General features: G+C 43.3%; 3 protein-coding genes across 4 annotated transcripts in view; all 3 read right to left on the reverse strand.

The window, feature by feature from the left end:
• Positions 1–2,528: 2,528 nt before the first annotated feature.
• Positions 2,529–9,736, reverse strand: LOC134461150 (zinc-binding protein A33-like). The gene is made up of 5 exons (XM_063213911.1): positions 9,341–9,736; positions 9,079–9,174; positions 8,562–8,797; positions 6,068–6,204; positions 2,529–3,735 (listed from the first exon to the last, which is right to left on the reverse strand). The coding sequence occupies exons 1-5, from the start codon at positions 9,734–9,736 to the stop codon at positions 3,215–3,217; spliced, it is 1,386 nt and encodes a 461-aa protein (XP_063069981.1). The 3' UTR covers positions 2,529–3,214.
• A 5,934-nt stretch (positions 9,737–15,670) lies between these two features.
• LOC134461153 (nuclear factor 7, ovary-like) lies at positions 15,671–18,910 on the reverse strand. Of its 2 annotated transcripts, XM_063213916.1 has the most exons (4): positions 18,862–18,910; positions 18,280–18,314; positions 17,556–17,754; positions 15,671–16,325 (listed from the first exon to the last, which is right to left on the reverse strand). In XM_063213916.1, the coding sequence occupies exons 2-4, from the start codon at positions 18,307–18,309 to the stop codon at positions 15,778–15,780; spliced, it is 777 nt and encodes a 258-aa protein (XP_063069986.1). In that variant the 5' UTR covers positions 18,310–18,314; positions 18,862–18,910; the 3' UTR covers positions 15,671–15,777. The 2 variants fall into 2 exon arrangements, with proteins under 2 accessions (XP_063069986.1, XP_063069985.1); XM_063213915.1 differs by lacking the exon at positions 18,862–18,910 and having other exon boundaries at positions 18,280–18,337.
• Positions 18,911–24,086: 5,176 nt separating this feature from the next.
• The window catches only part of LOC134461151 (bone morphogenetic protein receptor type-2-like), a 51,630-nt gene continuing 48,329 nt past the window's right edge, over positions 24,087–27,387 (reverse strand). The window contains exon 12 of the mRNA XM_063213913.1: positions 24,087–26,769. Coding sequence (XP_063069983.1) covers positions 25,086–26,769 — 1,684 coding nt within the window. The 3' untranslated portion in view covers positions 24,087–25,085. The remainder of the gene's footprint in view (positions 26,770–27,387) is intronic.

The raw sequence follows: 27,387 nt of genomic DNA on the forward strand, positions 1-27,387 counted from the left end.
TACTGTACATATAGGCTACTGTACACTTTACATTGTGCACTTTACATTACACACTACAGTATACACTAAACATGTTGTGCACTTGCTTGAATGTCCTCCTTGTAAGTCGCTTTGGTCAAGAGTGTCTGCTACATGTAATATAATGTAATGTTGGCTGGTTGGGTTGCTGCCAAGGTCTCATATCAGAGGAGTTACAGTATTGAGCGAGCGTGCGCGCGCACGCACACACGCACACACACACACACACACACACACACACACACACACACACACACACACAGGGGCTGGCTATCAAGTATCTAGGAAATGGGGATTGTATTCTGAGGGTTGTTGGTTTGAGTCCCAACATTTGTAGGGGGCTAGGGGAAGTGAACAAGTGGTCTCCCCATCCTGCTCTTGATGTAGCCTACCCAGAGCACAGTACTGCCCCATCCTCCTCTTCAGGTACACAGAGCACGGTAGTCCTGAAGTAGGCTACTGCTCCCTTGGGGCACCAGTTGAGTTGAGCAGGTGAGGCATAGATTCAATTCTGTTTTGTGCTGTGGGTTGAACTGTCATTCCACTAAAATAGCAGCAGGTGCCAGTGCCACTCCATTCATATCGGTACGCTCAGAAAGGAAAGCATATTTCTCCAAAATCATAACAGACAACCAGCATAATGCTTAAGTTATTTTTTCCACTATTGATCACCTGCTTAATCCAACACATAGCAATAACCAGTAGGCTAGACTATAATGCTTTCTTCTCTGCCTGCCAAAAAAGTTAATTGACAAATTGCAACTCACTCAAAATTCTGCGGCAAGAATCCTAACAAGAACCAGAAGGAGAGAGCACATCACTCCTGTCTTGGCAGACCTGCACTGGTTGCCTGTCTCATACAGAATTGACTTTAAAATTCTGCTGACAGTATTTAAAGCATTAAATGGACTTGCCCCTTGTTACATCTGACATGCTCTCTTTTTATGCCCCTGCTCGAGCTCTCAGGTCCACTGATGCCAAGCTGCTAAGGACCCCCCCCCCCCCCCCCTGCATCAGCCAGCTCCGTCGACTCCTTCAAGAAGCAGCTGAAGACCTACCTTTTCATCCTTGCCCACTCCTAGCTGCCAAGGCGTCACAGTGTCCCAGCTGCCGCAGCGTCCTTACTGTTCACAACCAGCCCTAGCAGGGGGCTCCCCCAGGTGGCCGCTGGTCTCTGTCTGAGGTTTCTTCCTGGCTATAGGGTTTTTTTCTCAGACCTCATTGAGCTTTTTCCCCCTACAAACTATGAATCAAGCTAAAGGGAGTTTTTACTCACCCCTGATGCCACCAGGGGCCGCATCTGAGCGCCCAAATTCAGTGTGACTATCTATGACTTATGCTAGACCCAGCCACTATGGACCTTATGCCTCTAAGAATCCTGGTCCTAACCTTCATTGACCTTATTACTCTACAATCTCTATCTATCTCTTCTTCCTCTGCCTTCCTGCTATTTCTGCCTCTCCTCGCTACCTCTCCTTTTAAATCCATCTCTAACAATGATGTTTTTTTCCCATTTGTTAAGCACTTTGAGTTGCATGCCTTGTATGATACAGTGCTATACAAATACAATTATTATTATTATTATTATTATTATTATTATTATTATTATTATTATTATATCATAACAGTAGATTTTCAGAGCTGTTGATAATTCATACATGGTTTGATTTATTTGAGTAGACGGGTACATTTTAAACTGTAGTCACCCCACCCTGTCAGCAGGTGTCACTGCTGCTTCCTTCATGTCTGTGGAGAGCAACACAATGGGTGTTGTAGACGCTCCCACAGGAGCTGCAGTGTTTGAAAACACGCGCGCACACACACACACACACACACACACACACACACACACACACACACACACACACACACACACACACACACACACACACACACACACACACACACACACACACACACACACACACAGGTGAAAGACATTTTGTTCAGCTGAGACGTCAGGTGGAGTAAAGGCATTTAATGCCCATGAATTCATTAGTAATTGATGGTTGATATGTTGCAATGAACATGCTTCTTAGATCGTCCACTAAAAAAAAAAAATCCATACAGCAGTGGTACTGGTTGTCGTTGCACCGCCCTGACATGTGCTACTGCTGAAACGTCACTGATACACACACACACAACTCTACTACTACTACTACTATTACATAGTACTACTCCACTACTACCACTACTAGTACGACTACTACTGGTCTACATTACGACCCTGGTACAAGAAGGTTAGATTTGACAGCAAAGTAAAATTGTATCCTGTTACACTCCCCCGCAGCCCTGTCTACATAAAGGCATTAAAAATAATAACAATATAAATAATACAATAAAGTAATAAAAACAGGTTCAACCTGAAGTAAATATCTGATTAAAGTAACGGTTGCCCAACAACTAATCACTATGGCATCACATGTCTGTGACCCCCCATAGAAAGGAGATTAAAAAAAAAAAAATAGATATGCCAGTGTTAAGAAAGACACAATGATGAGACACTTTGAATAAAAGGAAATGTATTCAGTGTCACACAACTCCCATGAATACAGATGAGCATGACATGGCATTTGTGGCAACAGAACGCATCTGATATTCAGAGTCAAACTAACAATTAATTATTATGCTGAAAAGAACTTTAGGCACATTAAAGACACATGTTTGTAATTTGAAACTAGAGATAAATGTCTTTAAGTAATGATGTGAGGAAAAAAATGTGCGATTCGACAGTAAAGACAATCATGTAATGAGAAATTAAACACTACATTTGTCATTAGGAATGACATACTGTATCATCTGTGGCACAAACTCAAAAGGCATCAAATTAAACACAAATTTGATATTGTTGAAAATTCCCCATTTGTCCTCCAAGACCTCACTAACGTCTGACTCTGGATCAGTGGCCCTGACCATTATGGAATCATGGATAATTATAATGGTGAATAATGTGATTCAGTTAGGCAGTACCAGCACAGGTCCATCATACATCATGCATACATCAATTATGGCACCATGGCAATTATAAAGGTGCATAACATGATTCAGGGATTGATATGTAATATGTATAAAATGTTACAGTTTGGCAATATCAGCACAAGTCTTACATCAGCACATCATAAGTGGAGTTGCGATGCACCCTAGAGTTGTAGTGCATGTGCACACACACACTCACGCACACTGTTATTTTTTGATGTTACATTGTTATTTTAGCCTTCATTGGTAAGATCTTCAAAGCAGGTACAGTAGTGAAGTATGGAAATACTCTCTCAGTGAAGGTGTGTGTGAAGGTGTGTATGTGTGTGTTACTATCATGGTCAGAGAATATCAGCTCTCCCCTGTCCCAGTCCAGCTGCACTCTGATCCTCTGGAGTTTCTGCTTCACTGTGAGGAGAGTAGAGGGCTGTGGTGAGGCACGTACTCCATATTTACCATCTTTATACCACACATACCATCGCCCACTCATGGAGGTGTAGTCTCCCTTCCTCTGGAGAGACTCTGTCATCACACCCACATTCCAGTCATTATTCTCCACAACCTCCACATCCCAGCAGTGTTTTCCTGAGATAAAGCCCTCAGAGCCCATCACACTGGCCAATTTATCAAATCTCTCTGGATTATTAGGAAGCTGCTGTCTCTTATCACGTCTCACACTGGTCAGATCCTCAGACAGGATGAGTTGTGGGTGTGCAGTGTTGGGATCCAGAGTGACAGGAGCTGCAGAGAGGAGGAACACACATGAGCTGAACACTGGTGATGTGTTAGGGATGTAAATGCACATGAGCTGAACACTGGTGATGTGTTAGGGATGTAAATGCACATGAGCTGAACACAGAGGTGCGTTTGTCAGGGACGTGAATGATGGTAACACACATGAACCGAAAACTGAAGTGGTGAGTAGGGTGTTGCCTGTGTGTGTGTGTGTGTGTGTGTGCGCGCGCGCGTGTGTGTGTGTGTGTGTGTGTGTGTGTGTGTGTGCGCGCGCGCGTGTGTGTGTGTGTGTGTTTAATGATAGACAAGAAGACTGGAGTTGATTGTCTCCTGTAAGACCTTTTAACACTGCAGGAAGATTTTGTGAGAACCAGGACAGTAATGTCTTTATTTTATTGGCTAGAATGCTCTAATAAGATTGTATCTGCCATTATCGTACCTTTGCATTAATGGAGCAATACTGAACTAACATTGGATCTTTTGGTAACCACCATCACCAAACTGGGCTGGAGCAGGTTTTAGTTATGCAGATACCTATATGTATGGGAGTCAGTGTGAGGTCCCGGCAAAGATAGAAATGTGGGTAACACTTTCTTTTGTGGTACATTAAACTAGTACTTTCTGGGTACCAACAGGTAACAGAGAGAAGTTACATGATATCTAATGGGTAAAAAAGGGGTAATTACAAAGTAAATATTATGTGGGTGGTTGACGTTTAAGGGCGTAACGCCAAAAAAAAAGTTTTTCAAATTCCTGAAAAAAATGATGGATAAAAATAGAAAAAAAAAATAGAAAAAAATAAAGAACTTAGTGGTCTGTGGAATTTCACCTTATTTTTGCCATTTTTGGGAAAATGCGTCCTACATCAACACATTGCATAGGCATGTCACACCGCAGGAAAATGGAGTAACACCACAGAGAATTCACTGCATTATGGCCATTTTAATCCTTTTGTATACATGACTGACATCTGAGCTCATGCTAACTTGATAATGATATTGTGTTTAATCTTAATATGTGTTTTCATTCATAAAAAAACGAAATTGTCAGCAATCCTGGCTAACACCATCCACCCCCTGCATGGAACAGTGGCAGCCCTGCTGAGCCCACTGAGCAGTAGACTCCTCCACCCAAACTGCAGAACAGAGAGGTACCGCAGGGCCTTTCTTCCCTCTGCAGTCAGACTATATAATAACACTAAGTCCCTGCGGTAGCCTTGGGGATGATGATGATGATGATGATGTTGATGGTGATGGTGATGATGATGATGATGATGATGATGATGATGATGGTGGTGGTAGTAGTGATGGTCTTTTTAACTTTTTAACTTTTTAACTTTTTAACTTACTTATTTATTATTGTCCTAGCACCCTCTCCTCCATTTTATGAAGCTGCTAATGCACTTTTTACAATGCACTTTCATTTTTACTAATGTACTTGTTGTTGTGGTTTTTAACAGAGACATTTATATTTTCCCCTAACATCTTTTTAAGTATTTATCCTGTGTTGTTGTATGTACACTGTCTACTGTCTCTGCACTATCTGTATGTTACTGCTGCAACAAACAAATTTCCCCATGGCGGGATTATTAAAGGCATACTTACTTACTTATATATGAGCAGTCACACCACAGGACACCATAAAATGGACCTAAGCATTGCGTGACTGAAAGATTGCAATATGAAGACATATTAAGAGGTTAAGAGTCACCTTAAACTTCCACAGCACTCTCCAATAACTGAGGTACTGACTGGTTAGGAGCCAGTCTTTAAGACCCTTGTAGTTGGCCTTGCAGCTGCCCATTCACAAACATTGACATACATGTCACCCCACAGGACGCAATTTGTGTTACGAAATTGAACTTGTATTTAATATTACTGTCTTGAGTTTTTTTCACATTCACATATCTTAATATAAAGTTAATATTTATGCAATCATGCCAAATGCTTCATACATTATTCAAACTGTTGTTGGTTAATTTATATATATATTATATTCCAGGTTTCATTAATGTTACAGTCACACCGCAGGATATTTGACATATAAACCTTTAAATAAATCTTAACAAAAATGTTTCTTCTCATCTAAGACTAATATGAAACATAATGTACCACATCTTCTTTCATTGACATTTGTTTTTTAAAGGAAAAATAACAGTTTTGTAGGTTTTTAACCAATGTTACGAAAAAATAAGGCGTCACGTCTCCCACCCACGGTCTCCCATCAGTGTGTGTGTGTGTGTGTGTGTGTGTGTGTGTGTGTGTGTGTGTGTGTGTGTGTGTGTGTGTGTGTGTGTGTGTGTGTGTGTGTGTGTGTGTGTGTGTGTGTGTGTACTCACTGTATTGAACAATCTCCTGCATCTTCTCCCAGACTCTGAACTTCAGGTTGCCCAGGTGCTTTGCCACATTGATCAGAGCTCCTGAAAGCTTCTCTGGATCCTGCAGTGTGCACTGGGCTCTGGAATAACATTCAGGAGTCAGTGCTGCTGTGGGTTTGGGTTCAGAACCACATACAAGAGAAAGACAGGAGGCACATCACTCACCTGGCCACTGTGCTCCTGTAGTTCTGGAAATAAATTGATACATATTTGTTGTTAATGTTACAAATACTTACATTTGTTATTTATTGTATAAAAACATCCCAAACATGGTATCCACTGTAACCACACACACACAGACACAGAGACACACACACACACACACACACACACACACACACACACACACACACACACACACACACACACACACACACACACACACACACACACACACACACACACACACACACACACACACACACACACACACACAACAATAATTTCATTATTGTAACATTACCTATACAGTTGTGCTCATATGTTTACATACCCCAGCAGAATAAACGCTTTCTTCGCGATTTCTCACAAAATATGAAGGATTACACAAAACCTTTTTTTTCACTCATTGCTAGTGACTAGCTTAATATATTTATTAGCAATATTCTGTGTTTACTCTTTCAAAAGCATGATCACAACCCAAACTACCCAAATGACCCTGTTCAAAAGTTTACATACCCTAGTTTCTAATGCTGAATATGGCTCTGTTTAACATCAGGGACCGCTCTAAATTGTTTGTGGTAGTTGTGGATAAGGCTCTTAATGTTCTCAGATGACAAAACAGCACATTCTTCCTGGCAGAATGGTTGTTTCCTATAATATCTTTGGGTGTCTTGCTGGAACCTCACATTTGAGGTTTCCCCTGAATGGCTCAATGATGTTGAGATCAGGAGAGTGAGACGGTTGCTCAAAACCTTCATTTTATTCTTTCTGAAGCTAGTGACGGGTTGATTTGGCTTTCTGAGTTGAAATATTGTCATGTTGGCATGTCCAAACAATGGACCATGTGCAGTTTCAAGGCTGATGTGTGTCAAGTTTCCTCCAGTATTTTTCACAGGGCAATGTATTCATCATTCTGCGAGTATGGATCAAAAGTATAATGCATTTGTAACTCAAATGTCCCCATGAAATCAGTGGTCCATGACCATGTTTCACAGAAGGGTATGGTGTAACTTTCATCATAGGCTCCATTGACTGTTCTCCAAATGGTACTGTTAATAGTTCCATATTGATCTCATTTTTCCAAATGACTTTGTCACAGGCATTTTGATGCTTCTCACTGTGCTATTTGGTGTATCATATGCAAAATAACATGTTTGCATTTTTTTGGTAATGGCTTTCTCCTGGCAACCCCCAACAGCCCATCTTTCCTCAAGTGCCTCTTTCCTGTACAGTTTAAAACATTTTTTCATGTTGTCCTATATTTCACCTGAAGTTATTTTTTGGTTTGCCTCCTGAACAATTTCCCTTGCAATGATCATTGCAATGCAATGATTCCCTTGCCCATTGGCTTGATTCCAACCAAACTCCTCATATTGCATTTCTGAATTGAAATTCCAACGGTGCCAACATGACAATATTTCGACACAGAAAGCCAAATCAACCCGTCATTAGCTTCAGAAAGAATAAAATGAAGGTTTTTGAGCGACCATCTCACTCTCCTGATCTCAACATCATTGAGCCACTCAGGGGAAACCTCAAATGTGAGGTTCCAGCAAGACACCCAAAGATATTATAGGAAACAACCATTCTGCCAGGAAGAATGTGCTGTTTTGTCATCTGAGAACATTAAGAGCCTTATCCACAACTACCACAAACAATTTAGAGCGGTCCCTGATGTTAAACAGGGCCATATTCAGCATCAGAAACTAGGGTATGTAAACTTTTGAACAGGGTCATTTATGTAGTTTGGGTTGTGATCATGCTTTTGAAAGAGTAAACACAGAATATTGCTAATAAATATCTTAAGCCAGTCACTAGCAATGAGTGAAAAAAAAGGTTTTGTGTAATCCTTCATATTTTGTGAGAAATCGCGAAGAAAGCGTTTATTCTGCTGGGGTATGTAAACATATGAGCACAACTGTACATCATTATTATTGATGATGACTAATGGGTTAGCATGGTATGATGGTACAGTTGGTAGTCCTGATAATCATGTTTACAAAATAAACACATCAGTAACATAACATAACATAACATAACATAACATAACATAACATAACATAACATAACATAACATAACATAACATAACATAACATAACATAACATAACATAACATAATATAAACATGTCAGTAAAGTATTTACATACTCTATGAATTTGAATGTTATCTTCTCCATTCACAATCTTCTTTTTTCCTATCAGAATAAGTGAAAACATACCATACAGTATGATGTAACATATCAAAAAGCAGATGTAGACATTGTGTCATCTCATTGTTTAAAGATGGAATATCCTACCTGTAAAAATGTGACATCATCAGCTTCCATCTCTTCCTCTATGGCTCTGATTGTGTCTGAAAGAGATGAGATCTCTCTGCTCATCTTCTCAATCTTCTCCTTCATCATCTGACTCTTCTGCTCCTCTTCCTCCCTCAGTGCAGCTATCCTGGCTGCCTCTTCATCTCGGAGAAACTGGTGAAGCTTCTCAAACTCATGCTTGATCTGCCTCTCGGTCTGCAGGAGCTGAGTCTAAACACACACACACGCACGCACGTACGCACACACACACACACACACACACACACACACACACACACACACACACACACACACACACACACACACACACACACACACACACACACACACACACACACACACACACACACACACACAGGTAACAGGTAATAACTAGACTGGGCATAACTAAGACTAATTCCAGATTGTAACCCCTCAAATAAACATATTAGACAATACAGCATTAAAACAACATGAATCTCCCTCCTTTATTATACTGATCCAAGTCTCACCTTAATATGAGCTGCTGTTTTGTCAGAGAGGAGTTTAACTTCTTCAAATGTCTTCAGTTTCATCTGTAACGGCTGCAGTTTGGTCTTGAGCTCCTCCTGAAATGCACGGGAACTATTTTAGGCCACAGTGTCAACATGATAGAGAGCTATATAATGAATGAAACATAGCAGATAAGAAAACAATATGACTATATTCATTTAACAATTTGATAATGGATGATATTATAAGAAGTCATCTGCATTAGGCCTACTAGATTCTCACCTTGCGTTCTTCTGCTGCTTCATCTACAGGACGGAAGGTGTGCTTGATGTGTTTCTTTGAATCTCTGCACACTACACACACAGGCTGCTTATCCTCCAGACAGAAGAGCTTGAGTTTCTCACTGTGCAGACTGCACAGCACCTCAGACCCTGCTGAAGCTCTCTGACTCCTCTCCTGTAAGAATGCCTCACACAGGTTCCTTAACACCATGTTTGGCTGATAGATTTCTTTTGAGCATTTCCTCCTGCAGTAGGGACATTCTCTGGATCCCTTCTTCTCCCAGAACTGCTCTAGACAGGCCTTACACACACTGTGAGAGCAGGTCAACATGACCGGATCCTTGTAGATGTCACAGCACACAGGGCAGCTTAGTTCATCTTCAAATTTTGATGCCATCGTCTCCTACAAAATGAAACAGCCAAATACATAGTCATATGATGAACAATTCGGGAAGCCAACGAGGGGGAGAAAGATTAAATGACAGAATGATCTTATTTGTTTTTATTGTTTTTATTTAGTTGTCTCGTTTTTATAGCATATTTTAAGTATAATAGCACATGTATGATTTAGTTCCAAATCAACACACCACTAAAACTAATATTAGTTTCTTAGTCAAAAAAAAGTTCAGTGGGGCAGCTTCAGGAAACTCTTCCATGGAGACAGGGAATAGGTAATCAAAAACCCTTTATTTAATGCAAGATTATTTCATGGCAAATACAACAATTCAACCGGGTCTTCATCAGGGCGTGCAGGGATGGAGACCTGTTGGATAGTCAATTTATTGTTAAATTACACATAATCAGCCGCGTTGGCAACCACACATAATTTGCCTGATCACAATGAGATCTGCTTGGTCTTAGAAAGGTGGGGATGAATGCTTGGCAAACAAGATAGACATCTCCAACGTGACCTCCCAAGACAAAAAAAATGCCAGTCCCATGGCAGCCCAGCAAGGTACAAGCAACTTCATGCAGAAAAGTGGTTCTCTTTCGGATGACTCATTTCGACACCTCTATGGCAGAGAGATGACTTATTCATCTCCCTCAGAGAACTAGGGTGATACAGACGTATCCTAAATTTCCCGCGATGACTTGACACCACGTGACATGGACGCGGAGCAGAGGTCACTCCCATCCCAGCACACAAATTCTAACCAGAGTGAACAAGCCCATTAATATTAGGTCTGAACTGCTAAATAGGTCTGAGTGTGATTATGTCGGTGGGCTGTCTAGTATTCATCAGATGGGTACACACAGGCAGGGCTCTAAATTAACTTTTTCCACCACCAGCCAATTTGGCTAGTGGACATTTTTTCTTACCAGCCAAACAGAAGTTCAACTAGCCATTTTTTTTCAATCTCGCCAAAATAAACTATGTGTTAGGCTAGTTATTTTTTTTTAATTATGGTAATTTTGTTCAACAATTACACTATATACACTATATATAGGCCTGCATACTATAGGCCTATTATAGGCTATATATTTTTTCATTATTTTTTAACTTCTGCTTTATTTTTAACTTTCATTACTTAGGCCTAATCAATTTGATTAGTTTTTGTTCAATTCCTCTGAAAACAGCTGAATCACATCACACAAGCCACTCACATAACAGACCTTTAACATACAGTAACCAAGCACACAGCCAAACTCTCCAAAACCTCACATACGCACACTCCAAGGAAGGAGAAGTGATGAGAGGAAAAGGAGAGGAGAGAGGAGGAGCTCTTCTCTTATCTACCATGCGCAACAAAATGACAAGAAGCCTAGTTTAACTAAAAGTAATTAATATCACGGGAATCTTCGATTCCTTTGTTACTTCCACAGGTTCGTCGTTGGTTGCTTTTTTGTTATTTGTTTTCTTTCCGATGGCGTGGGCTTTCCAACTTAGTTGCGCCAGGACTCGGAACATTTCAGAAGACAACTGAACTGACAGCTACGCTCACACTACTCTGACAGTCAGCTCTCCTCCTCTGCCCTTGTCGCTATTTCGTTCCACAACCACTCCTTTTTTAACGTCACTATTATTACGGTTACAATTACTACTAGCATTCACCAACACACAGAACTTTGCTCTAACCCCCGCCACATTCTCATCACTCGCACAAAACATAGGCATAATCTGCGTTAGTCATGTTATTGAAACGGTCAGGGCCTCGCTGCTTCAAAAAGGCAGCCTGTTACAGCAAGGTTCAGCCTAGTAATAATAGCAGTAGTGACGTTAAAAAGGTTGTAGCGAAATCGACGAGAGCATAGGAGGAGAGCTGCCTGTCAGAATAGTGTGAGCGTAGCTGACAGAAGGCTGGTCGTCTGAAATGTTTTCAATGCTGGCGCGCGCAACAGCATGGAGTTGCCGCTTGCTGCACTGGAAAGCCCACGGTGGGAGGCTACGTCGTGACGCTAGTGTCCATGGGTAATGTAGGAAATCTCGCCTTAAGGGCTCTGCATAGTTAACGTGCGCACGTTCGTCATAGCAGCGGTTTACCGTTCATAATTTACTGTACTCGGGCGCTACTGGCCAAATTGGCGGGTAGGTATTTTTTTCTACTAGCCAAAATTAATTTTCACCCGTGTTTGGCGGGTTGGCGTGTGTTAATTTAGAGCCCTGCACATAGGTCATATTTACTTGAAATCTTTTTGTACATTTTGCAGCCCAAATAGGCCAAGATGGTGGTATGTATGATACCAGCAAATCTCACCAATGATACAAGTTCCCTCAGCAGTAGCCAGGCTGTGGCCTCCTAGTGACGTAACACTTTCAGCATTGCAGCTAGTCAGGTCAAGAGCAATACAAGTACTTTCTGAGTTCCCGAAAATACGGGAACAAACAAAGGGAGGCGAGCCCACCATGCCGTTTGGGAAATGTTAATTGTTACGCTCTTGGTCAGATCAAGTCTCGAAGAGATTTGAACGTCGATGATAATCAGGCTACACAACAGTGGACTGGCAGTTGTGTTTTTGACAAATTATAACAATCTTCATGTAAAAGCTACAGAGACCAAGGGGATTTACAAATAGAACACTGATGAAGGCCACAGCGCCGAAACGCGTTGGTGTTTTTTTTAATGCATTTGCCCTTTAAATAAAGTTTGTTTTTTTACCATATTAATCAACTGAAGTGCCTGGACCAAGGATTTTTTTCCTTCAGCCTTTTTTGAACATTGAAGCCCTTCCAAGCACCAGTTGGTTTTGAGGGATACTAGTAGCGCTCAACCAACTCTTCTGCAGAACAATTTTATTGTTTACATGACATCAGCACTTCAGTATCAATGTTACAACTCATTTACTTTCACTTTCAATTGTGTGGACAGAAAAACTCTTTAAGTTTAAACTCCTAAACTGTAAACATGTAACCATTCCCAGTCCATTCTGCAAGCAGTTAAACATGAGCAAACCAACTTCTATTTCTGCAAAAGTATCACATACCTGAGTATACCTGTGTTCAGGTGTTATGGGGAAAAGAGCTGTCGTCTGTGCCTCAGCCTTCACTTCCTCATTCTCAAAGGAAGCAGAGGGAGAGGGAGGGACTCAGAGAGGCAGAAGCTGATAGGTCAGTTTCATAAATCCTCCAAAGTAATTGGTTTGAAGTTTTTGGTTCATAAAGTCTCAGCATATTAGGTCAAGGTGCAGTAGGAGTTTTTGCCGCAGTTGTGTGCATTTATGGCTAACCTCGTGACTTAAATTTAAATTCCTGTTTAACCTCATGGCTCTTCCCCCTCTGCTATAGAGAGTGCTGTGCTCTTCAGTCTATCATGTGATGGTTTGTCAAGCAGTTGCCAACTACAGTGAGTGAGAGACTATAAGTTTGTTAAGTAAGTGTGTGTGTGTGTGTGTGTGTGTGTGTGTGTGTGTGTGTGTGTGTGTGTGTGTGTGTGTGTGTGTGTGTGTGTGTGTGTGTGTGTGTGTGTGTGTGTGACATATATCCATAAACATGTAGTGTGATGGCCCCCACAGTAAACTGGTGCTGTTTGTTAGCACTGACCCACAGTAGGCTATATATTGGCGCTGCTGGTTACTGTAGGGGGGGCTTAGTGTGGCAAACCTCCCATAGATAGGAAGTCCAGTGTTGAGATAAACAGGTGTCTTCCTCTCAGCTAGGATGCTACTGACAGAGCAGGTTACCTGGATGTATGCAGGTGTGTGCTATATGTTTCATCTTTTTTAAAGAATTCTTTTTGGCAGGAATGCTTTTATTTAAATGGGGCATTTAAAACATTAAATGGACTTGCCCCTAGTTATATCTCTGACATGCTCTCTTTTTATGCCCCTGCTCGAGCTCTCAGGTCCACTGATGCCAAGCTGCTAAGGACCCCCCCCGCAAAAGAAGATCGGCGACGCCGCGTTTGCCTGCTATGCGCCCAAGAGATGGAACGCCCTCCCCATCGAGATCCGATCAGCCAGCTCCGTCGACTCCTTCAAGAAGCAGCTGAAGACCCACCTCTTCATCCTTGCCAACTCCTAGCTCTGAAGGGGTCTATATGAATGCCCCTAGCTGAATTGGAGGCACATGCTTGAATTTCTTAAGCCTTGACTGCACAGGAAGTTCAATTTGGTTCAAGTTGAGTGGCTAATCATTGAAATTAATTCCTCAATGACGTGTTAATGTTTTCCCCATGTCATTCAAACTTGCTTTCAGTTTGCCATTTAGGGCCTTTTGTGTAGAATTGAGATATTACCTGTGCATATTGTTTTAAAACTAGCTGTAGCCAAAGTGTGTTCCAATATGCAACCTTGCCTCCTCCACTTCTGCTTGTGGCCTCATACCAGGAAGTAATATGCCGGGATGACATCACTGACAACAGCATTATATTTAAATATCTCACAAAAGCTCAATTCTGAAGTCTTTGTCTCCTTTGCAATTGGGATGGTGAATGAAAAACAGTCCCCTAAAAATTGTTGTGGCTAGGCTGACAGCTGGGAAACTTAATTGTTTTCTCCACGGAGGATGGGCCAGGAGGCGGGCCGAGGCCACAAGCACAAGTGGAGGAAGCAAGGTCGCATATTGGAATACACTCATAGAGCCAACCAGTAAAGCTACAATACCCACTCTGGCCACCATGCTATAGGGAGCGCAGTTTCAATGAGCAGTATAGTTGCAATACCTACTCTGGCCTCCATGCTATAGGGAGCACAGTTTCAATGAGCAGTATAGTTGCAATACCTACTCTGGCCACCATCCTATAGTGCACTTTTTTTAAAAAGCACTTGTATCTCTACTTTGTCACAGAAATGATTGCTATTCTTATGGCACTGACATAATAATTGACAAATTAAGTCAAGAGTGAAGGGTGACCTTTTGAGAGATGTTCTCATTTGCAGGCCTCATAAACCGGCCCCATCGCCAACGTTGGAATGCAAAGCTGTTTGAAAAATTAGTTATGATGACACAGCCTACAGTATATCTCCCTTATATAGTATTATTCAACTTTTTGGTCTTGTGTTTGTATGTCATCGTCAGTATTTTTGCACAAGTTGTACGCATGTATGATATCGCTGCAACACATGAATTTCCCCACTGGGATGATAAAGGCCATACAGTACATACTCACTTAGCCTACAGCAGGGCCTCTTTTTTTCTTGTTTGAGCTTTTGTTTGTTTTCTAATCATCATTTCATTTCTCAGAATTTAATTGTTCAATTAATTTCATTGTGTAAGTCAAATTGGTAGTTTTTGTACACAATGGTTTTTGTTGTATTTTGTTGTGTATTTTGTGTGTTGAAAATACAAAATATTGTATTTCGATATTAGATACTGTTACAGTTATGTATTTTGTATCTTATTTGTAAAAAAAATTGCTGGGTATTTTGTATTTAAAATACATTTAACTGTATCTTTGACCATCCCTGATATCATATGACTCTGGCTTACAGGGTCATATGGGTTTATTTCCCTCAAAAACTTGTGAATGTTAGGGTAAAACGATAATGTAAAACGCTACCAAATATGAATTTCAAAATTGATAGATGTACAGTATGATTGGCAGCTTCAGATATGACACTAACAACATCATCAGGATAAACTTTCGCTGCGTTGTGTTTTATGTCAGTATTGAACAGAATACCCTTGTAATTTTGCCTTTTAAAGTGGAAAGTATCTTTCCCATGGCAGGTGAATAAATCACATGTCAACAGGAAAGGTAATGCAACCAGTAATAAGTCATTGGTCTATGTAACCTCTGACAAAAAGAAACCATTAATGTCAATCATTGGAAATGTATTAAGCATCAGCCACCAGCAAAAAACGTACAAGCATAACATTACAGACATGAGCACAACACTCTAGGAAAAAAAACATCTGAAACTCAGATTCAAAATTAAATATTAACCACAGCAATTAAAAAGAAATGTAAGGTCATGAAAAACTATAGAAATGTTACTTTCCAATACCGTTGGACTTGATGAAAAACTGGAGACAAATTAGACCTTTGATTTTAACACCATTTAACACCAGATTGACTCATAGGGCTCAATTGTCACTTTCACTTTCATTGGTGAGATCTTCAAGACTGGAATGGTGCGGAAGTATGGAAACACTCTCTCAGTGAAGGTGTGTGTAAAGGTGTGTATGTGTGTGTTATTATCAGGGTTAGTGAAGGACAGCATTCCTCTGTCCCAGTCCAGCTGCACTCTGATCCTCTGGGGTCTCTGCTCCACGGTGAGGAGAGTGGAGGACTGTGGTGGGGCATGTGCTTTATACCGACCATCCCTATAATACACACACCACCGTCCACTCACAGACGGCCAGTTTCCCTTCCTCTGGAGAGACTCGATCATCACACCCACAGTCCAGTCATTACTCTCCCCAACCTCCACATCCCAGCAGTGCTTCCCCGAGCTAAAGCCCTGAGAGCCCAGGACACGTGCAATTCCATCAAATCTATCTGGATTTTCAGGAAGCTGCTGTCTCTCATCACCACCTCTCACACTGGTCAGATCCTCAGACAGGATGAGATTAACAGCTGCAGTGTTGGGATCCAGAGTGACAGGAGCTGCAGAGAGGAAGAACACACACATGAACTGAAGACTATTTGGTGTGTGTTGGGGATGAACACTGATTGGTGTGTGTTGGCAACAGTGGCATAGTGGTTTGGGAGTTGGTCTTCCAATCTGAGCATTGTAGGTTCAAATCCCAACTGACCTCTGTCCTCCAAACCCTTGAGCAAGGCACCTAACCCCCCACACTGCTCCAGGGACTGTAACCAATAACCTGATGAAAGTGTCAGCTAGAAGTAATGTAATGTAATGTGTTGGGGATGTACATAACAGAGGGAGTGTCTAAAAGATAAAAGGCCAGGGCCATAACTTATCAAGCGTTGTTAGGCACAGATCTGTGCGTAAAGTGTAAATGTGCCTAAATCTACACACACCTCAGACCATGCGTGCGAGTGGGAGAAACATGAAATTGCAGATAATATTGACCGTGCAGTAAACAGTTGGCTTTGAAAGGCACTTCCGATAGGAGGTGCACAGTATATCAAAATAGGTGAAAGAGGGAGACACATGTGGACATAAACACTGTCAAATAGCCCACTGTCATACTCCACTGCAATTCAAAGCAAACTGTGTACGGTCAATATTATTTGCAATTTCATGTTTCTTCCACTCTCATGCATGGTCTGAGGTGTTTGTAGATTTAGGCACATTTTTACGTTCAAATTCATGTTCATAATTCCATACTTTGCTCAGGAATGATCGCACACACACTTTACGCACAGATCTGTGCCTATAACACTTGATAAATCAGGGCCCAGGACTTGACCTTTAACCTTTTGGCTCATTGGCCACTCTGGTGTTCCTGAATCACTAGCCATTCTGCCTCCCTATTAGTCGCAGTTTCATTTTCAATTTTCTTTTCCTAACCACCACTCCATGTTAAAAGAAAAAAAAATGTTTTCCTTTTTCCATGTCAAAAAGGAGAAAGTAAAATTCCAAGAATATTTAATACGGGCAGCAATGAGATGGCTCATGCACCGCTCAGAATGTTTTTGAGTGGATTGGCCATGGTGTATGAGTCCTTAACCTTGGACCCAGTGCATAATTATAACATTGGCTAGTACAGAGATTGTTGAAAATTCTCCTTTAAGTTCAGAAGATGTTTGTGTGTGTGTGTGTGTGTGTGTGTGTGTGTGTGTGTGTGTGTGTGTGTGTGTGTGTGTGTGTGTGTGTGTGTGTGTGTGTGTGTGTGTGTGTGTGTGTTTGTGTAACAGCAACCTACTCACTGTATTGGACAATCCCCTGCATCTTCTCCCAGACTCTGAACTTCAGGTTGCCCACATGCTTCGCCTCATTGATCAGAGCTCCGGAACACATCTCTTCCTCTCTCAGTGCAGCTATCCTGGCTGCCTCCTCCTCTCGTAGAAACCGGTGAAGCTTCTCAAACTCCTCCTTGATCTGCTTTTCTGATCTAAGGACCTGAGTCTACAAACCCAAATACAGGAAGACCAAAATATAATGAGTCAGTGAACAGTTAAAGTGATCAACATTTCAGGTAATAAGCTCAGTTTCCACCTCCTTTCAATAATTTAGTTTGACATTTCTTCCAGCCCTTCACTGAATCTGGCAACTCAAATTTAACCTCCAAACTAGCATACACTTAGCCTAGAAATCTAGACGCCCCTAGTGGCCGCAAAATGAATTTGCTCCCGGGGTTTTTGGCGCGGCCAGGCTAGCATACACTAGCATACAATTGAATTGCTAGTTGGCCCCATAAGATTCAGTGATTATTGTTAGCTTGGAACTAGAAGTAACATCACCAGACTCAGGATGTCTTGAAGAACAGGAGAAAAATAGTCAATTATTTAATTCAAGGGGAGGTGTAAAGTTAAAATACCACAGAGTTTAACTTCTTTAATGTCTTCAGTTTCTTCTGAAGAGGCTGTAGTTTGGCAGTTTGATAATGTCTATAACAGTTTTATACTGGATTCACAATATAACATTTCTCACCTTGCGGTATTCTGCTAACTTCGATGCCATTGTCCCTTTCATGAAATTAAAAAAGACATAGTCATCATCAGATTAATTCATATTCAAGTCATTCCAAGACATCCCTTTGTGTGTGTGTGTGTGTGTGTGTGTGTGTGTGTGTGTGTGTGTGTGTGTGTGTGTGTGTGTGTGTGTGTGTGTGTGTGTGTGTGTGTGTGTGTGTGTGAGTGTGTGTGTGTGTGTGTGTGTGTGTGTGTGTGTGTGTGTGTGTGTGTGTGTGTGTGTGTGTGTGTGTGTGTGTGTGTGTGTGTGTGTGTGTCTTTCTGTCTTCATACAGTTGTACTGTGATGTGGAAACAGCTGTCTCACAGTATATATAAAAACACCACCAGATAACAGCATGACACAAGTCAACACGCAGATTCCTAAAATTGTTCTGTTTACCTAAAGACAACAGATAAACTCTCAATGTCAACACACTGAAACACAATTAACAAATACAGGATATCTCGTTTGCACATAAACTGAGTTTTAGACATCTCCTTTCAAAACTCAGGTTCATTGTGAGATCAGCTAAACAAGTAAAATAACAAACGACACATACCTCAGTAGCCTATTTGTTTAAGTGTTACAGGGAAAAGAACTGTCATCTGCCTCAGCCTTCACTTCCTCATTCTCAAGGAAGCAGAGGGAGGGGGAGGGACTCAGAGAAGCAGAAGCTGATTGGGCAGTTTAAGAAATCCCTCAAAGTAAATGGTCCAAAGCTTTTCTCTTAAAGTTTGTACTTGCTTGAATGTCTTCATGGTCAAAAGCATCTCAATGTAATGTGATATAATGTCATGTAATGTAAAAAGTTATTGTAGATCAGGTCAAAGTACAGTAGGAGTTTATGATAGGAGCGTGTCTATATTTAACCTCATGACTGACACACACACACACACACACACACACACACACACACACACACACACACACACACACACACACACACACACACACACACACACACACACACACACACAGTTTTGAGGGTGCCCCAAAATGTGCACCATTCTTACACTGCAGTAGTCACTGAAAAGTTTTTACTATAGTACGACTATGCAATTAAATTAGCAATGCAATATGACTTGGTCCTTGCCTTTTTGGTAACAGCCAATAAAGGTGATGATGCTACGCAAGGCAAGTTTTTGAGCAACAATTTTGGGAAACGCTACTACACTTCGTTAATTTATCACTACCACACTTGAATCAGAAGAACTTGGATCAGCAGTAGATAGCTTTCTCGTCATTTTATAAGAAAAAATAATTCAGATTGAGTTACTCTTTAAACAATATTTAGTATAAATTAACTCTGAAGCTCTGAACATTGGTATTTTGTTACTGTGCATCTCTCCAGGTCTCTCTCTTCATTCCTCTGCGCATCTTGGCCACACCAGGCTGGCTCATTACAGTAGAAATGGTGACATTTTGGGGGAATTGTGGTCCACTGTGCACCCTACCATATATGGGCAATATTGCCCTGGGCCACACAGGTTCGAATGCAACCTGGGTCATGTCCCCAGCCTTTCCCATCGCTCTCTCCAAACCATTTCCTGTTTTCTCTATACTGTCCTATCTGATACCAAAGGCACAAAAGGCACACAAACATAAACAAAAGAAATGTGAACCTTTTAATCTGTTTGTTTAAATGTACCAGTGGTAACACAGTTCATTTAGAAACTTCATTTTGTATGTCAGTCCTTTCTTAACCCATACAAAAAGTTTTTCTGACACGCATCATTATAATCTGTCAGTCCCGTCCCGGGAATCGAACCTGGGTCAGCTGCGTGGTAGACGAGTGCCCTACCGTTTGGCCACAGCAGGGCCTGGGGCAGTTATAATTTCAACAGAAAGCTTTTTGGCAGCATAATGGGTGCCAAGCAGGGCTGTAGTCAAGTCCACCTTTGTAGAGTCCAAGACAAGTCTAAGACCAGACAAGTCAAGTCTGAGTCCAAAGAGGTTTGAGTCTGAGACAAGGCTGATTCCAAAAAGATTTGAGTCCAAGTAACATGTCGGTCAGTGTTAAACAATGAAAAGGATGTTTGAAGGTCGAGTCCAAAAGCTTAATTTGGCAAGACCAGTGTCCAAGTCCAAAACAAGTCCGAGTCCCATTGATAAGGAGTCCAAGATAAGTCCAAGTCCTTAAAAAACTGTTCCTGTCAGTATGAGGCTATGGGGCTACAGTTTTTTCAGTTTCTTTGGCAACATGTTTTTAAACATTGTGAACGGGTCTTATAAGATAAGCTTTTAAGACAAATTCTGTCAGCATTTCCTCCACTCACAGTTTCTCAGAAGCTGCGAGCAAAAGCAGTGTTTCTCAGAATAAAGCTGTTTTTTAACATGCTATAATTGGGGCAATATTAATTCCATTAGAAAGCTGGTTCCAGCATCTGCCAGCTTTGGCTTATTTGTGATGCTTTATTTTAATGGGCCTGTAACACACACCAATGTAATAACCTCCTGCCAACATAATACAAACGTGCAGTTGAGACGTAACGGCAGATGTGTTGGGTTTTCAGTCATTGCATATGCACCACTAGTAAAGCCTCTGGTGAGCCACATGTGTCCTTGACATCTTGTGCTATACAAATACAGTCATTATATTATTATTATTATTACTACTTTGAGACGGTGTTAGTGTGAGCCCAGTACAGAGTCATATGAAAGTCAATTGAAACATTATCAAATGGTTCCTCGAATATCAAATGATATTATTAATATACTGTATCTTCCACAGAGAAACAAAAGCCATATCATGGGTCAGTTCATGAGTAAATAATCTTTAATGATTGAAGTAGTGACATAGGCTGAGCAGCATCAGGATGTGTGTGTGTGTTGTGTTGTGTTGTGTTGTGTTGTGTTGTGTTGTGTTGTGTTGTGTTGTGTTGTGTTGTGTGTGTTGGTTGAGTTTCTATGGATTCATCATGTACAGTAGCTCTGGGAACATTTTGATTCATTAATTCCACAACAATAATAAAAAATACAGACAAACAGTCAACTTCTGTCAGACCCTGACAGTCATTTCTGTCTTTCGCAATAGAGCTTAACGAACACAGTTTCTCACGTCCATGACTCTCATTCCATTTTGAATACATCTGCGTTCCACTTTCAAATCTGCCATGTGATTAGAGAAACAGAGATGCTGGTTGGACGCGATATGCCGTGAACAAAAGCTTTGATTGGTGTTTGCAGATAGCAATTCAGAGTCATTCAACTCTGGCCTTAACTGTGTTTCAGTCTATGTATTAATGGGTGCGTTCGCGATGCCACCTGCTGCCGCGGTCTGCGCAGCACGCATGCACACTTCGCCATTACAATGCATTCTGGTTTTGAAATTCCTAACTGGAATGCATTGTAATTTCGCAGTGCGCATGCGAAGACTGCTGCAGCACGCACCATCATGATGGAGCCCACTGATGTAGTATTAAAGTCTATGGGTTCAACTCATTATCTAACCTTGCGTCTTCTCCTTTTGCTTGTAGCCTTGTGAGACGAGACGAGGCAAGACGTCATTGACAAAAGAAGCCATCGGGGTGTTGAATGGGGGAAAAGTCCCCCAAAAGTTGTTGTGTCTCGGTTGACAGACAGCGGGGAATCTTAATTGTTTCCTCCATGGAGTCCAGGTGTCAGCGACGCATGAGGCTACGGGCACAGTGCGAGCACGGGGGGTTGGATAGCGAAGCGGTGAGGTTATGGCCACCCAAATCCCGTAGGTGGTGGCAAAATAACATCTTAACATTACAACACATGTAGCCAACACTTTTACCCAAAGTGACTTACAGTTATTGTTAAGTACGGGGTATTGGTTACAGTCCCTGGAGCAGTGTGGGGGTTACCTTGCTCAAGGGCAACTCAGCCATGGAATATGATAGGCAGGGTGGGATTCGGACTTCCAATCCTCTGATCGAAAGCCCATCTCATTAATCACTGGGCCACGGCTGCGCCTCTTCAACGTTGATACTAGTGTGAAAAACATAGGAATGCTGTACCAAGATGCCAGCGGCAGCGCCCAGGCTCTGGCCACCACACGATATAGCTCAACGCATGGGGGCAGCCACGGTGTAATAGTTAAGAGTTGGTTGCAGGTTCAATCCCCATGTTAACCACTTCCTTCCTTCCTCCCTCCCTCCCTCCATGGCTGTAGTGCCCTTAAGCGAAAGCACCTATCCCCAAACTGCTTCAGGGACTGTATCCAACACCCTGTCTCTGTATCTGTAAACCGCTTTGGATGAAAGTGCCACCAAAGTATAATGTAATGTAATGTAATGAAAGAGTTTGCTAAGTGTAGTGTAATGTTATGATAAAAGTGTCAGCTAAGTGTAGTGTAATGTAATGTAATGAACACGTCATCTAGTGTTCATATCTTTGTTCAAAGCAGCTGACCTCAGAAAGCCCTCTGCTGCCCTCTAGCGCCTCAAAGTTGAACTGACAGTGGATGCATACACAGACAAAGGTACGTACAGTAAATACAGCAGAGATAAACAAAGGTAACAAAGTGGCATTACATTTTTTACAAGGTGTCTTGATGTACAGCCTTTGAAATATAAACAATAGCAATAGGATTGTTTTTTTTAGGAACACAACAAATAAACATAAGAAACCAATACAGATGGATTGAGCGACTAGCTTAGTGTGACCCAACTATAGAATGTCACACACACTGTGGCATCATAGCTTCGGTCACTGTAGCAACAGACAGGCGGGTTGCTTGGCGATAAGTGGCAGGGGACTTGAGATGAGTAAAATTAAAGATTGTCTCCTCTGTGTGTGTGTGTGTGTGTGTGTGTGTGTGTGTGTGTGTGTGTGTGTGTGTGTGTGTGTGTGTGCGTGCGCGTGCGTATGTGTGTGATGTGTGTGTCTGAGAACACTCTCTTCTCTCCCTCTCATGTTCAGTCTCTTTCTCATGTTCAGTCTCTGCCTTCAAAGTGAGAGAGCACACACTAACATTGCTGGATTGGCCTTTGGGCATACATACATACAGGGTATTTGTCCGGTGGACTGTTGATAATTTTGGCCTTGTCCTCCCCTCCATGTAGTGGTATCAGTCCTCATGCCATTACAGCACACCTCTCCGAGTCAGATGTAGGTGTTCATTTTGGCCATGGTGATCAGAATAGCTGGTAAGAGATGGCTAAAATCACACAGGTTTCATTGTCTCTGTCAATGCCTGGCGGACCGGTCGTGGCTGAAAATGCCCGGTTTGATTTTTTGGCCCAGTCTGTATGCTTGAGGGGACATTAGTTTGTGTGTGTGACATGGCAGGGAACTATTGTTGATGGTCAAAAACAAAACAACTGATTGCTATGGTCAATAAGTGCACCATTTAAACATCAAAACATTAAACATTAAGAAATATTAAAATAACATAAAAATAATACAGACATTAAAAATAACATTTTAAACACATTTTGAAAGAAACAAATAGAATTACACAGATGTTTAAAGTGATAAAAAATAAGAGCTCAAAAAGAAAATGCTAAGAGAAGCGTTGAAAGCTATGCGCCTATTGCACCTGTGAAAAATAGTATCGTACAAAAGCCAGCGATTGATTGATTACATGACATGTGTTCTTTTCAGACAAGCCATTGTGATGCCATAATGACGCCGCGATTCTAGAATGTGTTTAAAACAATTAGACAGACCAGACAGCGGGCAGCGGGCTCTGTCTCACAGTAACAGTCCACCACCACCACATACAGTATTTACATGGACATGCCGCCCATGATGCACACAAACACCTGTGTCTGTGTGCGCGTGTGTGTGCGCGTGTGTGTGCGCGTGTGTGTTTCCATAGACGTTTATAAGCCCGGTATGTTAGATTGTGACCTTAACAGCCATAACGTTCTGGTGTTCTTGTGTGTGTGTGTGTGTGTGTGTGTGTGTGTGTGTGTGTGTGTGTGTGTGTGTGTGTGTGTGTGTGTGTGTGTGTGTGTGTGTGTGTGTGTGTGTGTGTGTCTGTGTGTCAGTATCCAAGTTCACATAGTAGAGAGCTGTCTGTAGCCTGGTCCAAATCCATAGCTAGCTGAGCAGGTAGATCAGGTTCACTCATGTATGTACAGTACGCACTGTATATAGGCAATCGAACCATACTGCACGGTGCAGCACACACACAGCATAAAATAAAAAGAGACGAGAAGAGGAGAGAACATGAGAGGAGAGCGGAGGATCCAAAAAGCCAAAGACCACGCACCTCCATGACAGGGTCATAGGTCGAAGCGCCCCAGTGCATTTTGGGAGAGAAGCCATGGACCCAGACAGACAGAGTGATTGGCTCCTGGCTAATGGGGAAGCAGGTTGTCCGAAGCTGGCGTCATCATGAAGGCAACACGCACATGTTATAATCCTCACTTACACACGCACGCACTCAGACTCACACGCAAGCACACTCACACAGAGGGCATTTCTCAAAACTCTAGGGTGCGCACTTCCAAGTGTATCAGCCTCATTAGTCACGCCCAGTGATTGGATACTCCGCAGAGTTCACCAAAGAATATCCAATCACTGGGCGTGATTAATTTTAGGCTGATACACTTGGAAGTGCGCACTCTAGAGTTTTGAGAAATATCCAGTCTTGGTGTCCTCTTTCCTCCACTCCTTTCTCAAGCCCCCTCAAGCTCTGATTGGTCAGCCCAGTGTTCCACAGAGCGTTCTAGTCCCGCCCCTACAGGCTGAAAGGGGATTGGTGGAGCTGACGTGTTGGGAGGGGCTAGTCATTCAGTTTTGAATAGGAATTCTGCCAAGACCCATTACCATACACACACACATACGCTCCCACACACACACATATGCTCACACATTATTATTAGCGCCCGCGTGTGTGTTGCTGAGACTGCGCGAGTGCGAGTGTGCTGCCGTGGCGGCCATCTTGTTGTTGTTGTTGTTGTTACTATTTGTGCGCAGAAGAGGCTCATGCTCGTCAGGGCTGCTGGCAATGCTGGCTAGCAGGCGGCCATCTTGCTCTGATAAGCCCCGCCCATCTACGTCCTGTCGGGGCCCCGCAGGGTTGCTGTTGCCTCCCCCGGCGTAACCGTTGACAACCACAGCAGACCGCCCGCCATTGCCGACTGCTCCGTTGCTCACAGCAACCGGCTGGGCCTCGTGGCCCGTGGCGACCAGAGGGGCGGAGTTGGAGTTGGAGTTGATCTTGGCTCCGCCCACTGCCTCCAGCTGTCGCAGGTTGGACTTGTGGTTGTGGAGACGCGAACGAGAGGAGGAGGAGGAGGACGATGAAGAAGCGGAGGTGGTGTTAGCGGTGGGTTGTTTTGGGGCCAGAGGGAGGCTGCTGGGTCTCTTGGGCAGGTTCTGTTGTTTGGGGAGTGGGAACAGCCCCAAGCTCATGCCCATCGGGTCAGAACCACCAACACCGTTAACAATAACACCCCCTGCCGCCGACAACGCCGCCGCAGCAGAGTCGCCTCCCGACCCAGAGCCCAACCCCGACCCGGCTCGCAGACTGGTAATGGCGCCGGTGCCATTAGGGCCCAGTGGGTCGATGGTGTTGTTGGTGCCAGCACCACCACTGCCGCTGCTGAACTGCTTGAGCGAGTGCTCCATCAGGTTCTCGTCAGAGCTCTCCTTCAGGTTGCGGTCCACTTCGCGCGGGTCCAGCTTGCTGGGCTCCAGGTCCTCCTGGGTCAGCTGCAGGCACGCCGGAACCGTTGACGATGACCCGCCACCAGAACCGGAGCTGCCACCCAACAACGCAGCTCCAGGTCCGTTCATAACACTCCCACCACCACCACTTACTCCACTACCCAGCATCCCTGGTCCAAGCCCTGCGTCATCGGCCGAGAGCGAGCCCAGCCCCCCCATAGCTGCTGCTGCTGATGCGTCGGAGCCCCCCATGAGTGCGGAGGAGGCTGCTGAGATGGATCCGGGGGTAGTTGCCACCGTGGTACTGCAGGTGGCGCCGCTGGAGCCCCCACTCAGACTCAGGCTCAGGCTGAGACTCAGGCTGCCAGTGGAGCTGCCCCCCCCATCGGGACTCGGCTGCTGCTGCTGTGGTTGTGCACCCCCACCAACACCACCAGCACCGTGACCCGACACGCCAGAACCACCAGCAGAACCAAGACCGAGGCCAGCGCCAGGAACGGCGCCATTACTGAGACCCAGACCAGCACCAGGGCCGGATCCGATTCCGAACCCTGTCTGAAGCTGGCCCGGACCCGGTTGAGAGCCGGCCTGCTGCTGGGCCTGTTGCTGTTGCTGAGCCTGTTGCCTCTCGTAGTTGATGGAGTTACGGTTCTTCTCCACCACCACCCCCGTCCCCGCAATGCCATTGGCTCCCGGTCCGAATGCTGACACGCCATTGGCCAGCAGGGAGGTGGCAGGGGTGGGACATGATGAGGAGAAGGGGGCGTCGGCCTGCAGGTTCTTGACCACACCCCCAACTTCCTGGTCCTCGATGTAGGAGGAGGAGGAGAAGTCGGGGTAGGGGGGCAGGTTGGCCAAGCGACGACTGGACGTCAGATTCCTACAGGGGAGAGACAGAGAGAGAGAGAGAGAGAGAGAGAATAAATATGTATAAATATAGATATACAAAAGGAGAGGGGGAGAGGAGGAGAGAGAGGGAGAGAGAGGAGGAGTAGTCAGGGTAGCAGGGGCAGCTTTGGTACACAACGACTGGACGTCAGATTCTGAAAGGAGAGAGAGAATACTAAATAAATATTGATACATAAAGGGAGAGAGTGAAAGAAAAAGGTGGGAGAGCGAGAGAGAGAGAGAGCGAGAGAGAGAGAAAGAGAGAGAGAGAGAAAGAGAGAGGGAGAGAGAGAGTGCGTTGCAATATGCGACCTTGCCTCCTCACTTGCGTCTCTCCTCGTACCAGGAAGTAATATGTCATGATGACATGACATATGATGACATGATGAGGGGCCAGGAGGCGGGACGAGGAGACAAGCGCAAGTGGAGGAGGCAAGGTCGCATATTGCAACGCACTCAGAGAGAGAAAGAGAGAGAGAGAGAAAGAGAGAGGGAGAGAGAGAGTAAAGGAGGCAGAGGGGTGAGTCCGGGTAGGGGGGCAGCTTGGCTACATGACAACTGGTCATCAGATTCTTACAGGAGAGAGAGAAGGAATACACACTATATAAAC

The sequence above is a fragment of the Engraulis encrasicolus genome, chromosome 13 (assembly GCF_034702125.1).
Source record: "Engraulis encrasicolus isolate BLACKSEA-1 chromosome 13, IST_EnEncr_1.0, whole genome shotgun sequence".
NCBI classification, from domain to species: Eukaryota; Metazoa; Chordata; class Actinopteri; order Clupeiformes; family Engraulidae; genus Engraulis; species Engraulis encrasicolus.

Bases quoted from the DNA above. Each gene is read 5' to 3' on its own strand.
- LOC134461153 (XM_063213915.1), bottom strand. From the start codon at position 18,321: ATGAAAGGGACAATGGCATCGAAGTTAGCAGAATACCGCAAG. The intron at 17,755-18,279 runs GTGAGAAATGTT...TTGGGTTTGTAG, and splicing joins AGTTAGCAGAATACCGCAAG to ACTCAGGTCCTTAGATCAGA. The intron at 16,326-17,555 runs GTGAGTAGGTTG...TCCTCTCTGCAG, and splicing joins GCAGGGGATTGTCCAATACA to CTCCTGTCACTCTGGATCCC.
- LOC134461150 (XM_063213911.1), bottom strand. From the start codon at position 9,736: ATGGCATCAAAATTTGAAGATGAACTAAGCTGCCCTGTGTGCTGTGAC. The intron at 6,205-8,561 runs ATATTCCATCTT...AGCAGCACTGAC, and splicing joins GTCACATTTTTACAGGTAGG to TCCTGAATGTTATTCCAGAG. The intron at 3,736-6,067 runs GTGAGTACACAC...TCCTCTCTGCAG, and splicing joins GCAGGAGATTGTTCAATACA to CTCCTGTCACTCTGGATCCC.